This window comes from Coregonus clupeaformis, unplaced genomic scaffold, assembly GCF_020615455.1.
Source record: "Coregonus clupeaformis isolate EN_2021a unplaced genomic scaffold, ASM2061545v1 scaf0041, whole genome shotgun sequence".
NCBI lineage: Eukaryota > Metazoa > Chordata > Actinopteri > Salmoniformes > Salmonidae > Coregonus > Coregonus clupeaformis.
This window is the reverse complement of record NW_025533496.1, coordinates 94,703-109,637: the sequence shown is the minus strand read 5'-3', so window position 1 is coordinate 109,637 and position 14,935 is coordinate 94,703. Positions and strand designations below refer to the sequence as shown.

General features: G+C 42.9%; 1 protein-coding gene across 2 annotated transcripts; it reads left to right on the top strand.

The window, feature by feature from the left end:
• The first annotated feature begins 7,273 nt into the window (after positions 1-7,273).
• LOC121552454 (protein FAM177A1) lies at positions 7,274-12,317 on the top strand. Of its 2 annotated transcripts, none has more exons than XM_041865392.2 (5): positions 7,274-7,796; positions 8,209-8,409; positions 8,553-8,619; positions 8,748-8,845; positions 11,486-12,317. In XM_041865392.2, the coding sequence occupies exons 1-5, from the start codon at positions 7,728-7,730 to the stop codon at positions 11,702-11,704; spliced, it is 654 nt and encodes a 217-aa protein (XP_041721326.2). In that variant the 5' UTR covers positions 7,274-7,727; the 3' UTR covers positions 11,705-12,317. The 2 variants fall into 2 exon arrangements, with proteins under 2 accessions (XP_041721326.2, XP_041721324.2); XM_041865390.2 differs by having other exon boundaries at positions 8,209-8,415.
• The last annotated feature ends 2,618 nt before the right edge of the window (positions 12,318-14,935 follow it).

The window sequence follows — 14,935 nt, the reverse complement described above, 5'->3', positions numbered from 1 at the left end:
ATGTCCAGGCCCGTCTGAAGTTTGCCAATGACCATCTGGATGATCCAGAGGAGGAATGGGAGAAGGTCATGTGGTCTGATGAGACAAAAATATAGCTTTTTGGTCTAAACTCCACTCGCCGTGTTTGGAGGAAGAAGAAGGATGAATACAACCCCAAGAACACCATCCCAACCGTGAAGCATGGAGGTGGAAACATCATTCTTTGGGGATGCTTTTCTGCAAAGGGGACAGGACGACTGCACCGTATTGAGGGGAGGATGGATGGGGCCATGTATCGCGAGATCTTGGCCAACAACCTCCTTCCCTCAGTAAGAGCATTGAAGATGGGTCGTGGCTGGGTCTTCCAGCATGACAACGACCCAAAACACACAGCCAGGGCAACTAAGGAGTGGCTCCGTAAGAAGCATCTCAAGGTCCTGGAGTGTCCTAGCCAGTCTCCAGACCTGAACCCAATAGAACATCTTTGGAGGGAACTGAAAGTCCGTATTGCCCAGCGACAGCCCCGAAACCTGAAGGATCTGGAGAAGGTCTGTATGGAGGAGTGGGCCAAAATCCCTGCTGCAGTGTGTGCAAACCTGGTCAAGACCTACAGGAAATGTATGATCTCTGTAATTGCAAACAAAGGTTTCTGTACCATATATTAAGTTCTGCTTTTCTGATGTATCAAATACTTATGTCATGCAATAAAATGCAAATTAATTACTTAAAAATCATCCAATGTGATTTTCTGGATTTTTGTTTTAGATTCCGTCTCTCACAGTTGAAGTGTACCTATGATAAAAATTACAGATCTCTACATGCTTTGTAAGTAGGAAAACCTGCAAAATTGGCAGTGTATCAAATACTTGTTCTCCCCACTGTATATACCAAAGGAATGTAACCCAACAAAGAGTAAGGTGTAACCTTTACACAATACACGGGACGAGACCCGTAAACAATAAGAGCACAATACACGGTACTCACGAGACCAACGGACATGGGACAAGACAGTCCGGGGTTGGTGGTAATGATCCATGTCAGTGACGCCTAGAAAGCCGGTGACGTAGACCTCCAGAACTGGTGAACGGAATGAGCAGCAGTACCGAGGGGATACGTGACAGAACCCCACCACCCCCCCCCCCCACCCCACGACGGGACGACAACAGCCTCGGGGACGACAACAGGGACGCAGTGCGGGTCGGTCAGGGTGCCGACGATGAAAATCCCTGGTCAGCAAAGCGTCCAGGATGTCCACTACAGGAACCCAACACCGCTCCTCTGGGCCGGACCCCTCCCAGTCGATGAGGTACTGGAGACGCCCCGCCTGACGCCTCGAATCCAGGACTTCACGGACCGAGTACGCCGGACCTTCCTCGATGTCCAGAGAAGGAGGCGGGGCGTCACTGGGTCCAGCCTCAGCGAGGGGACCAGGCACCACTGGCCTGAGGAGAGACACATGAAAAGTTGGGTTAATGTGGGAATCAACAGGGAGTTGCAAACGGTACGGGAGGACTGCGTCAGACAGTAGGTCAATGGCACAGTCCCAGGGGCGATAAGGAGGCAGGCGTGTACCCTGGGTCTTAGAGAAAACCCGTTCCAGATCCTGATATTCCTCTGGTAAATTCACTTGAGTGGCGTGGTCCGGACTTTCCACCATAGTGGTGTTGACAGACACCGCGAGACACCTCCCCTGACACTCCTGCGACCAACCCAGATTCCTCCTACGCTCGGGCAAACGTGCAGAGCCCACCTCCATCAGCTCTGGCCATGGAGCAGGTGTAGCCATGGGCTCTGGATTCCGCGCAGGTCTTCGTCGGGACCGCAGGAGGTTGTCCAACCGGATCGCCATGCTGATATGCTGGTCGAGTGTCAGGTTGTCATCACGACAGGCTAACTCCATCTGTACCTCCTCCTGCAGTCCGCTGCGGAAAACAGTGACTAGAGCTGACTCGTTCCATCCGGTGGAGGCTGCGATGGTCTGGAACTTTGCAGAGTTGCAAAGAAAAAGTCCAGTGTCTGTGTTCTTTTGTCCATCTTAATCTTTTCTTTTTATTGGCCAGTCTGAGATATGGATTATTCTTTGCAACTCTGCCTAGGTCAGCATCCTGGAGTCGCCTCTTCACTGTTGACGTTGAGACTGGTGTTTTGCGGGTACTATTTAATGAAGCTGCCAGTTGAGGACCTGTGAGGCGTCTGTTTCTCAAACTAGACACTCTAATGTATTTGTCCTCTTGCTCAGTTGTGCACCGGGGCCTCCCACTCCTCTTTCTATTCTGGTTAGAGCCAGTTTGCGCTGTTCTGTGAAGGGAGTAGTACACAGCGTTGTACGAGATCTTCAGTTACTTGGCAATTTCTCGCATGGAATAGCCTTCATTTCTCAGAACAAGAATAGACTGACGAGTTTCAGAAGAAAGTTATTTGTTTCTGGCCATTTTGATCCTGTAATCGAACCCACAATTGCTGATGCTCCAGATACTCAACTAGTCTCGAGAAGGCCAGTTTTATTGCTTCTTTAATCAGCACAACAGTTTTCAGCTGCGCTAACATAATTGCAAAAGGGTTTTCTAATGATCAATTAGCCTTTTCAAATGATAAACTTGGATTAGCAAACACAACGTGCCATTGGAACACAGGACTGATGGTTGCTGATAATGGGCCTCTGTACGCCTATGTAGATATTCCATAAAAAATCTGCCGTTTCCAGCTACAATAGCCATTTACAACATTAACAATGTCTACACTGTATTTCTGATCAATTTGATGTTATTTTAATGGACAAAAAAAATGCTTTTCTTTCGAAAACAAGGACATTTCTAAGTGACCCCAAACTTTTGAACAGTAGTGTATAGCAAAGGGATGTAACCCAAACAAAGAGTGAGGTGTAACCTCTACACAATACACGGGACGAGATCCGTAAACAACAAGGGCACAATACACGGTACTCACAAGACCAACGGACATGGGACAAGACAGTCCGGGGTTGGTGGTAATGATCCATGTCAGTGACGCCTAGAAAGCCGGTGATGTAGACCTCCGGAACTGGTGAACGGAATGAGCAGCAGTACCGGGGAATCCGTTTTTCATGACTTTAACAGAACGTTTCCTAAAAGTTCAATCATGGTTACATTTAATTTCAATTTTGGTAATGTTCTAGGAACGTTCTACAACTGGTTTGACATTGGCAATGTTCTCAAATACAGTTGAAGTCAAAGTTTACATACACCTTAGCCAAATACATTTAAACTCAGTTTTTCACAATTCCTGACATTTAATCCTAGTAAAAATTCCCTATCTTAGGTCAGTTAGGATCACCACTTTATTTTAAGAATGTGAAATGTCAGAATAATAGTAGAGAGAATTATTTATTCAGCTTTTATTTATTTCATCACATTCCCAGTGGGTCAGTAGTTTACATACACTCAATTAGTATTTGGTAGCATTTGGTCAAACGTTTTGGGTAGCCTTCCACAAGCTTCCCACAATAAGTTGGGTGAATTTTGGCCCATTCCTCCTGACAGAGCTGGTGTAACTCAGTCAGGTTTGTAGGCCTCCTTGCTCGCACACGCTTTTTCAGTTCTGCCCACACATTTTCTATAGGATTGAGGTCAGGGCTTTGTGATGGCCACTCCAATACCTTGACTTTGTTGTCCTTAAGCCATTTTTCCACCTTTGGAAGTATGCTTGGGGTCATTGTCCATTTGGAAGACCCATTTGCGACCAAGCTTTAACTTCCTGACTGATGTCTTGAGATGTTGGTTCAATATATCCAAATAATCTTCCTTCCTCATGTCACGTTCGTTGAGTACAGGATTGGACCAAGGTGCAGCGTGGAATGCATACATGTTTATTCACTAAGTGAACACACGACAAAACAACAAAAGCAACGTAATGTGAAGCTCACAATGGCTACACACAAACAAGCCAAACAAGAGTCAAGATCCCACAACATAGGTAGGCAAAATGGCTACCTAAGTATGATCCCCAATCAGAGACAACGATCGACAGCTGCCTCTGATTGGGAACCACACCCGTCCAACATAGATCTAAACATACTAGATCTACACATAGATATACACATTACATAGATCCTCACACCCTGACCAAACCAACTAGCGAACTCTATGTCAGGGCGTGACACCTCATCATGCCATCTATTTTGTGAAGTGCACCAGTCCCTCCTGCAGCAAAGCACCCCCACAGCATGATGCTGCCACCCCGTGCTTCACGGTTGGGATGGTGTTCTTCGGCTTGCAAGCGTTCCCCTTTTTCCTCCAAACATAACGATGGTCATTATGGCCAAACAGTTATATTTTTGTTTCATCAGACCAGAAGACATTTCTCCAAAAAGTACAATCTTTGTCCCCATGTGCAGTTGCAAACCGTAGTCTGGCTTTTTTATGGCGGTTTTGGAGCAGTGGCTTCTTCCTTGCTGAGCGGCCTTTCAGGTTATGTCGATATAGGACTGGTTTTACTGTGGATATAGATACTTTTGTACCTGTTTCCTCTAGCATCATCACATGGTCCTTTGCTGTTGTTTTGGGATTGATTTGCACTTTTCGCACCAAAGTACGTTCATCTCTAGGAGACAGAACACGTCACCTTCCTGAGCGGTATGACGGCTGCGTGGTCCCATGGTGTTTATACTTGCGTACTATTGTTTGTACAGATGAACATGGTACCTTCAGGCGTTTAGAAATTGCTCCCAAGGATGAACCATTACATTTTTGTCATTTAGCAGACGCTCTTATCCAGAGCGACTTACAGTTAGTGAGTGCATACATTATTATGTGTGAATTGAACCCACAACCCTGGCGTTGCAATCGCCATGCTCTACCAACTGAGCTACATCCCTGCTGGCCATTCCCTCCCCTACCCTGGACGACACTGGGCCAATTGTGCGCCGCCCCATGGGTCTCCCGGTCACGGCCGGCTACGACAGAGCCTGAATTCAAACCAGGATCTCTAGTGGCACAGCTAGCACTGCGATGCAGTGCCTTAGACCACTGCGCCACTCGGGAGACTTGTGGAGGTCTACAAAAAAAATTCTGAGGTCTTGGCTGATTGAAATACATCCACAGGTACACCTCCAATTGACTCAATTAGCCTATCAGAAGCTTCTAAAGCCATGACATCATTTTCTGGAATTTTCCAAGCTGTTTAAAGGTACAGTCAACAAAGATGTCATCAAGGAAAAGAGTGGCTATTTGAAGAATCTCAAATATAAAATACTTTTTTGGTTACTACATGATTCCATATGTGTTATTTCATAGTTTTTATGTCTTCACTATTATTCTACAATGTAAAAAAAACAGTAAAAATAAGGAAAAACCCTTGAATGAGTAGGTGTGTCCAAACTTTTGACTGGTACTGTATATATATATATATATATATATATATATATATATATATATATATATATATATATATATATATATATATATATATATATATATATATATATATTGTATATATAGCACTGAGATGCAGTGCCTTAGGCCACTGCGCCACTCTCACCTGAAAACGTCTTTTTTTTTTTAGGGGGGTAGATTGTTGGTTCTATCAATGTAATTGTTTGCATAATTTCTAATCCCAGAACCAACAATTAGAAATTATGCAAACAATTACATTGATAGAACCAACAATCTAGCCCCCTAAAAAAAAGACGTTTTCAGGTGAGAGTGGCGCAGTGGCCTAAGGCACTGCATCTCAGTGCTTGAGGCGTCACTACAGACCCCCTGGTTCGATTCCTGGCTGTATCACAACCGGCCATGATTGGGAGTCCCATAGGGCGGCGCACAATTGGCCCAGCGTCGTCTGGGTTTGGCCGGTGTAGGACATCATTGTAAATAAGAATTTGTTCTTAACTGACTTGCCTAGTTAAATATGGGTAAAATAAAAAAAGAGGGCATGTGTATTAATTGTCCACACCTGATCGTAATGAGTACTTGTTTCCTTAAAAAATTGGGGTCTGTTTGAATAGACAAATATGAACAGCTTTGTATGTGAAAAGAAAACATGCTATACTAGCTCCATCCTGTTGGTGCAGTGGACTAATTCCATTGATAGAGAACAGAAGATTATAGGTTAGAATCTCACTGATGCTGTGTCACACTAAAAAAATTAATGTGTTTGCATGGTTAATGCCTAAGAAAATGAAATTCCATGTGTCCTATGTGCTTGGAGTTTTTAAAAAAGTTAACCCAAAATAAGCTAGCAGTGTTATTCAAAGTCTTATTGAAACATTCAGTGAAAGTTAAGGAAGTTATTAAAAAACTTCCAAATAACCTATAATTCCCATCTCAGACTGTTAATAAAACCTCCCAGGAAAACTTTAATGGAACCATAGTAAAACGTTATCAGAACCTCCCTGCAACCTAAAAATGCATGTTCCCAGAACAGGTAACATTTTCACTGCCGTTTTCAGAACGTTTACAAAACTTTCAGTTTTTCCAGTCAGAAAACGTGTGGTTTCGTTCCCAGAACCAATGGCAAATCAAAAACGTACGTTCCCAGAACTTCCAAGGAACCAAATGTGCTAGCTGGGTATAGATTTTACTAGGCCTATAAATACAGTATATTTTTAAATGTTAAAACAGGCTATGGGGCTGGCAGGATTCCACAAAGAACCACAGGTCTTGTCAGTGGCTCTTCACTAAGAGGCTAGTACAATCAGTGTTCACATGCAGTTTTAATTGTCAATGTATCTCAATGGCACAGCACACAGGTGAAAGCACAATAAACTAGTGTAAAAAAAGTCACAAGCAAAGTTTACACAATACTATGAAGCATTAATATAAAATGTTGCAAGCCCTTAAATGTAGCCTACTAATGAACACAGTATCACAATAATTACCTTGCTGGTGGTCTCCAAGTCCACACAGCTACCGAACACAAATTGAAGTCAAGATTACATATGGCAGAAAATGCACCGCAATTTCTATGCTCCTAGCCAGTAGGTGGCGAATGCACACTAAATTGTGCGGACGCAAATATATCAAAGAAGATGAAGGAGATGGTGCATTTAAGCCCTGAACGATGCCTGACAGGCAACTCTGTCTCAGGCTGCGTGTCGCCCCCAAGACCACAGCCAATCGCATGCAAGAAACAACGCAGCTAACTTGACTAGTCTTGTGAGCTAGCTAGTTAACTAGGTAGTCTTGTTAGCAAGCTAGTTTGTTATCTAGGCAGAATCCTGACTTATCAGCTTCTGAGGCTGCTATTGAATCTGATCAGCCTGCCAGGGGTAGAGCTCACCCACTCTGGATCATATGCAAGGCACTGACTGCTAATCTGCCTGCAAGGAGCTTTACCTATAAAACAGCCTATAAGGCAGAATCCTGATTTATCAGCCTCTGAGGCTGCTATTGAATCTGATCAATCTCTAAGGCTGAAATTGAATCTGATCAGGCTGCCAGGAATGGAGCTCACCCACTCTGTAAATGTTAATATTATCGACAAAACATGAACTGTCCCTTATAATTATACGCAAATCAGTTATGCAAGCTAACAACCAGCACAGATAACAAGCTAGCTTGCTAACAAGACTACCTAGCTAACTAGCTGGCTTGCTCACAAGACTAGCCAAGTTAGCTGCATTGTTACTTGCATGCGATTTGCTGTAGTCTTTGGAGCAGCAAGCGGCGTAGGAGTCAGAGCTACCTGTTGGGCATCGTTCAGGGCTTAAATGTCCCACGAGCATTGGCGTGTAGGGCAGGCTAAACATCCGAGAATACAAAGAAAGCGGCACCATGGCCGAAATATCTCTTTATCTCACCAACGTGAATGTGTCTTTGGGCCAAACGATGGACGTAGAGAAGGTAGGCTCAGCAGGTCAAGATTATGAAAAGTGTTTATAATCGGTCCTGTATAATCGGTGTTTTCAGACCAGCTAGCTCGCTAGTTACTACAATTCAGTGCATCTATGTTTTCGTGGCTGTCGTCGTCTCATGCTGATGCTTATAACGTAGGCTATACTACCGGTAGGCCTATGTAAAATTCTGACATTGATGCACATAGAATGGGTTTTCTTCCTTGATGAAGCAGTGTGTTTTATGATTATCTAATTGTGGATAAGCAGCCTGTCACCAACAAGCACTGTTTTCGTGTGTGTGTACATTCCTCTCGTGCTTCTATTATATCCCTGTCGATGTTCGTGTGAGCCCGCCTTCTTCTGTGGATATCTCATGGCGCTGCAGTGACTGACAATTTATGTATTGTCTGTTTGTCCAGAGCCCCAGCTCAGGGAAGGACTTTGAGAGTGTGCAGCTGGGAGACCTGGAGAAGGGGGAACAGAAAGAACAAAAAGCCCCACGAAGGATCATCCATTTCTCTAGCGGAGAAACCATGGAAGAGTACAGTACAGACGAGGAGGAGGAGGAGGGGGAGGACAAGGAACCAGAGAAGGACCTACTGTCCCCCCCTGTCAATGCGGTGAGGGTGTGTAGTGTGTTAAATAGAAGTATATGTGTGTTTAGTTTGTTTGTGTGTATTTGACTGAAATGTACAATTAACGTCTGTACTTCCTATACTATGTGTTCCAAAACCTGGTAATAACACATGTTTGTGTGTGTCAGACCAAGCTGACCTGGGGCCCGTACTTTTGGTTCCATATGTGGAGAGCAGCTACCTCCACTGTTTCAGGTGGGTGCCTGACATGAGACAATATGTATTATAAACCTCTAGGGTTGATAGCCTTCTCCTGCCGTACATTACCTTGATACTGCCTTGAATACTATGCTGTTGGTAAAACTCAAAAAGGTGTATTTCAGCTTGTGACTACCTCGGGGAGAGGATGGCCTCGCTCTTTGGAATCACGTCGGCCAAATACCAGTACGCCATCGACGAGTATTACAGGATGAGGAAAGAGGTGTGTACACAACAAGCAGATAAGGGCCATCACTTAGAGGGCTTACATCTTGAAAGGGATTCCTAAAGTGCATAGCATTAAAAAAGGGCATAGATGCTTTGCATGTGTATGTGTCTATGAGAGTATACATGTTGTAGTAGTAGTTGTAGTAGTAGGTGTGTTGTTGTAGTTGTAGTAGTGGGTGAGTTGTTGTTGTAGTAGTAGCTGTGTAGTAGTAGTAGTTGTAGTAGTAGGTGTGTTGTTGTTATAGTAGTAGTAGTAGTTGTAGTAGTAGGTGTGTTGTAGTAGTAGTAGGTGTGTTGTTGTAGTTGTAGTAGTAGGTGTGTTGTTGTTGTAGTAGTAGATGTGTAGTAGTAGTAGTAGTAGTAGTAGTAGGTGTGTTGTTGTAGTAGTAGTAGTAGGTGTGTTGTAGTAGTAGTAGTAGGTGTGTTGTTGTAGTAGTAGTAGTACATGTACATTTTTTTTACATTTTAGTCATTTAGCAGACGCTCTTATCCAGAGCGACTTACAGGAGCAATTAGGGTTAAGTGCCTTGCTCAAGGGCACATTAACGTCATTTAGCAGACGCTCCTTAGAAGGATTACTTTATCCTATCCCAGGTATTCCTTAAAGAGGTGGGGTTTCAAATGTCTCCGGAAGGTGGTGAGTGACTCCGCTGTCCTGGCGTCGTGAGGGAGCTTGTTCCACCATTGGGGTGCCAGAGCAGCGAACAGTTTTGACTGGGCTGAGCGGGAGCTATGCTTCCGCAGAGGAAGGGGAGCCAGCAGGCCGGAGGTGGATGAACGCAATGCCCTCGTTTGGGTGTAGGGACTGATCAGAGCCTGAAGGTACAGAGGTGTAGTAGTAGTAGTAGTAGTAGTAGGTGTGTTGTTGTTGTAGTAGTAGTAGTAGTAGGTGTGTTGTTGTAGTAGTAGTAGTAGTAGGTGTGTTGTTGTTGTAGTAGTAGTAGTAGTAGTAGTAGTAGGTGTGTTGTTGTTGTAGTAGTAGTAGTAGTAGTAGGTGTGTTGTTGTTGTAGTAGTAGGTGTGTTGTAGTAGTAGTAGTAGGTGTGTTGTTGTAGTAGTAGTAGTAGTAGTAGTAGTAGTAGTAGTAGTAGTAGGTGTGTTGTTGTTGTTGTTGTAGTAGTAGTAGTAGTAGTAGTAGTAGGTGTGTTGTTGTTGTTGTAGTAGTAGTAGTAGTAGTAGTAGTAGTAGTAGTAGTAGTAGGTGTGTTGTTGTAGTAGTAGTAGTAGTAGTAGTAGTAGTAGTAGTAGTAGTAGGTGTGTTGTTGTAGTAGTAGTAGTAGTAGTAGTAGTAGTAGGTGTGTTGTTGTTGTTGTTGTAGTAGTAGGTGTGTTGTTGTTGTTGTAGTAGTAGTAGTAGTAGTAGTAGTAGTAGTAGTAGTAGTAGTAGTAATAACCTAATCCCCAGGCTCAATTGCTACTGCATATAGAGCCTGGAAACACTGTGCAACAAGTGGGACTTGAAACGGTGGGAGAGAGAGGGAGCCTGCTGCAGCTGTATTAGATGGGACTATGAAAATACATGTTCTATCACAGTGACCACATTCTTTTTGGGAAGCCCAATTGATGCTGAGTTCGGGCATATAAAGTTTATATGTGTCAACTATTTCTAAGATATGCATACTTTCCGATTTCCCGAACTCACTTCTTTGTTCAGCCTAAATCACGTGCACTGCTCGCACTTGGAAATCCAGAGGGGTGTTTCTAAGGGTTATGCTGGATGGTGATAGACTACGAGCACAGCCAATTAAAACCAGCGGTTGTTTCTTCCGCTCCTGCCATAGACTTCCAGTCAAGTCCCGTTCTAAGGCACTCTGAAACCAGACGTCTCGACAGAGAGGGCCGGATGGTGGGCGAGATTATAGTAGTAGTAGTCTGAATCACATTATTTCTATGAGCACTCCAGTAACCTCTATAGAAATGTTTGTGGCCATACGCACATCCTTAAAAACATAGGTGCTGGGCTGATAAAGAATACTAGTAAAGAACAAGGCCTGCACACTCTTTAAACTCCCAATTCACCCTTTTTATTGACTACGTTTCGATCTGAAACGGATCTTCGTCAGGTCAAAAACACTCCAGTAACGTCCTCTACGACAGTGGTATACCCCACTGCCACCCGGGGGATTTGCAGTGGGGTAAAATAAAATGTATAGTACTTTTTGTGGGGGGGGACAAAGAATGAAGAGTACAGATTATTGTATGGGACAATATACAAATGTTTTTGAGAAAGATAATTTGAAAACTTTATTGGTTCTCTTAATTTTGAGAGATGAAAAGGAATTGAAGGCTATTTGTTGATGTTGAAATCAAAATTTACAGATTTAAATTGTTTTATAAGACATTGGGGTCGGCAGAAATTCTGGCTGGAAAAAAATGTGGTCCCCGCTAAAAAAGTTTGAATACCTCTGCTCTACGAGTATTACAGGATGAAGAAAGAGGTAGGTCTCTATACAGTAGTTTAAATCAGTATGAGATTACTAGTCTCACATTGATCACACCACATCTGGCCAGGGTTTAGGTTATGAGATCACTAAGACGGAGCCACATTCACTTGAAATGGATGCTTAAAGGGCATTGATGGTTCACATGTTTGTGTTTATGAACATTCCAGTAACTTCTTCTTGTCTTTCCTTCCCAGAAGGAGGAGGAAGATGAGGACAACCGGTTATCAGAGGAGGCGGAGCAATACTTTGACGAGAATCAGGACGAGGAGATCCATGGACCAATGACGGATCAGCTAGAGGGAACCACTACCATCCCCCACACCACAGTCACCTATCAGGTTGAGAAAGAGCCCAAGGCCACACCCACGCCTACTGCCATCAGGGTCCCAGCCATTGTCACAACAACAACCTAACTGACTTCTGGAGAGATGGTTATGTGTTGTCCATGTTTGTTTTGTTTTCATTTGTCAAGGAGGTGGAGGCGCTCTGGGGTCTGTCTCTCTGACAGTGCTGAACGATGAGTTATTTTTCGGTTTTTAAAGAACTAAGTGACCGACGTCGGTTCAATTATTTGATCTCCCTTCATTTCTGGTTTTTCTGTGAGCTCAATGAGCACATTGCACAGTTTCTCCAGAGATACATCAGATCCAGACTGAATTGTGCGATGTAGTACAGAGTTTCCAACAGGCCAATATTCTACATAGTTTAGTGCATAAAACGTGGTAATTAACTACAATGCCCATAATCCACTGCGCATCTACTTGTCCGGTCTGTGTTGCTTTTACTACTGCTACTGAAGAGAGAAGCATGCGTGATTATGAGGTCATATAGAGAACAGCTGTTGTTTTGCGAGGTATCTCTACCTGAAAATACATGATCTAAGTGATTGATATTGGTAGCAATCATTTGGTATTCAGCAATCATAAAAGTATGCCTTATTTACTTTTAAGAACTACTAAAATAGTGATTTTGTCAGACAGCTTAGGCAGCAGCTCCATAGAGATGAGATGTTGACTTGGAATGAAATAAAGTCATAAAAAAAAAAAATAATATACACAACAACTGCAGTATTATATTAAAGTAATGTGAATAAATGATGGTTAATAAGTGTAATGGAGAGTCACCACCATCATGGGACTTTTAGTCATAGGGTTTTTTCTGTGTTACAGCATTCAACCCACATCATGCATTGCGCATTTAATGTTTACAAAAATTATCTAAACCGAAATTGAAAACCATGATAATTTTTTAAATAATCGAACCGAAACCAATCCGAACTCAAAAAGTACTAATCGCTCTGCACTACTCTCTGAGCTCACGTTTGGTTGTGGATATGAAAGAGCCATCTATAAACCTGGGAGTCAGACCTGCTACTGCTTTAACCCATGCCGCTGTCATTGTCATGACATTGATACCAGACTACAAAGAACTATGACAACAAACAGCAAAGGGCCATGACAGAGTAGCGACAAATACGTTTGTTTGTGTTTGAGTTGATTAAATCAGAAGCTGATCCGACTACCAGGGCTAGCCTTCAGTGGACAGTGCAGTGCCACTGTCCTTTCTGTACATCTATAGGACAGGCACAGTGTGGTACGGTAGTAGTACTGTGTCGTTACCTATGTGTTTCCAGTGGCCTTACCCCTAACTGGAGGCTGGTCCTAACATTCCAACCTGGTGTCTATCTATCTGTCTGGTGCCTCTGAAGGGCTGTGTTTGTGCCTGAACCACAGAGCCAAGTAGTAGCCTAAACCTTAATGCACTCTAACACAGGAAGCCTTCCTCCTTTATACACTACTACTAGCATTTCACTCACTTTGTTTTAATTTAGACAACATTTGTTTAAATACTTGGTTGAGCACTGACCTAAACATGGTTTGTTGTTTCCCTGTGTAGCCTTACTGGCTTGTGGTCACTTGGTGACTTGTAATTTGAAAACATATTTTCAGGCTATGGGGTGTAGATTAGATTTTGTAAAGGGAGTATAATCTATTTCATATTTGTTATTACTAGTCCATTGGCCTAATGCACTGTTACCCCTGTTGTAAATTAACTTTTATGTTAAACCTTTTTTGATATTCACATATGTATTTATTTATTTTGTATTTTCTGAGCACTTTTTTACAATTTACTTTATGTAACAACACCTTGATAAACTGTTAATAAATACACTTAACTATGCTTTAACTACAGTATATTCTCGTCTGTCTTGTCATGTTGGTCAGTCTGCTAGGATCCGTGGTGGATACTCTGTCTGTCTCATGTGATGGTACTGTGTCTGTGAGAGAGTGACACATGATTATCTTTGTCTTTATAGCTTAACAAAGACTTCTGTGTCCTTTTCTAGAACTGGTTGAGGTGACATTCTGTTGGCTAACGTCACAATGCAGCCAATCCCAGGTCAGGTCATTGTGTGGGCTTCTCTCTAGTCCAGAATGACCTACAGCTATGACCTCTCTCTCAACATTAAGAGATAGCTAGAAAACCATACACAGTGACCTGCTGATCTCCATTTACTTACCATAGCACATATATTGTCTCATAGGAGAATGTAGGAGTCATTTCTCTATGGATCATAATAGCCAAAAGTAACCGTATATTTACTTTTGCACTGTAGTTCTGGGTGGTTGTACCATGGTGAGAGACAGTTACTCAGCGTTGCATAGCGTAGGGGGGGTCTGTGCCGTGAAAACGCCCAGCCAGACAACACAAGGACAGCCTTATACTGCAAACAAACCCTCAGTCATCCCACTGTCCAGTCAGCATGGCCGGACACAGTGACACTCACGGACAGTTCACTACGGCAACAAAATAAGCTATAGACAGACAGAGTGGCACTCATACACCAGACTGAGACTGGCAGTGGATCACGATGTATTTTTGGGTTTAGATTATATGTTAGAGTAACAACTCTGTAACTATTGGGTGACCAATCGAGACCGGCTATACACTGTCATTCAACTAGATTCTAGAAATTCTAATCTACACAAATATTCCACTAGATGGTGCTATTGTACAATTACAAAGGAGGCTGTAGTCCTAAAAACCTGGAAATTAGTTTCCTCTGGTTCGTTCAGCCATTCCTATGGGGTTAATGAATGGGGTTTTGGGATAAACACAGAAAGGTTAACACAGGCTTAGGAGATCTTATAGTTTTTTTTTCTATGAGATAATATCAGTCAGTTAACATGGCCTCTATGAATTATGAAGCCTTTATGTGCTTGTTTTGATTACACAAATACTTCACAATTCACAAAAAAGTGATAGGTGATGAAGATGATCTCATAGAACAAAACGTATAAGATCTCCAAAGCCTGTGTTTACCACAGACCTTATTTTCCGCATTTATCCAAAAACCTGATTCATTTCCCCATAGGCTTTGACCAATGAGCCATGGCGGAGTTAGTACCTACAAAAAGACTACATTACTATTGCTCTCTACAGAGCCAAACAATAAACACCTGTGCTGACTGTGGCTGTGCTCCACTGTTTGATGACACAAGGAGAAATATGAGGAAAGAATATAAAACAAAGGATGGACTGTAGTGGCGGTTTTGATAGGAAGCCTTGTTCAGAGCTTGTGTGGGAGCAATTTGTTTGTATGAGTGGCTTGACCCTTCTTTACAGGATGTTTTGGCAGTTGG

What these genes read in the sequence shown, in the direction of transcription:
- LOC121552454 (XM_041865390.2), top strand. Translation starts at nt 7,728, where the DNA reads ATGGCCGAAATATCTCTTTATCTCACCAACGTGAATGTGTCTTTGGGC. An exon ending in AAACGATGGACGTAGAGAAG is followed by an intron (nt 7,797 to 8,208) that starts GTAGGCTCAGCA and finishes CTGTTTGTCCAG; the next exon opens with AGCCCCAGCTCAGGGAAGGA. An exon ending in AGCTACCTCCACTGTTTCAG is followed by an intron (nt 8,620 to 8,747) that starts GTGGGTGCCTGA and finishes GGTGTATTTCAG; the next exon opens with CTTGTGACTACCTCGGGGAG.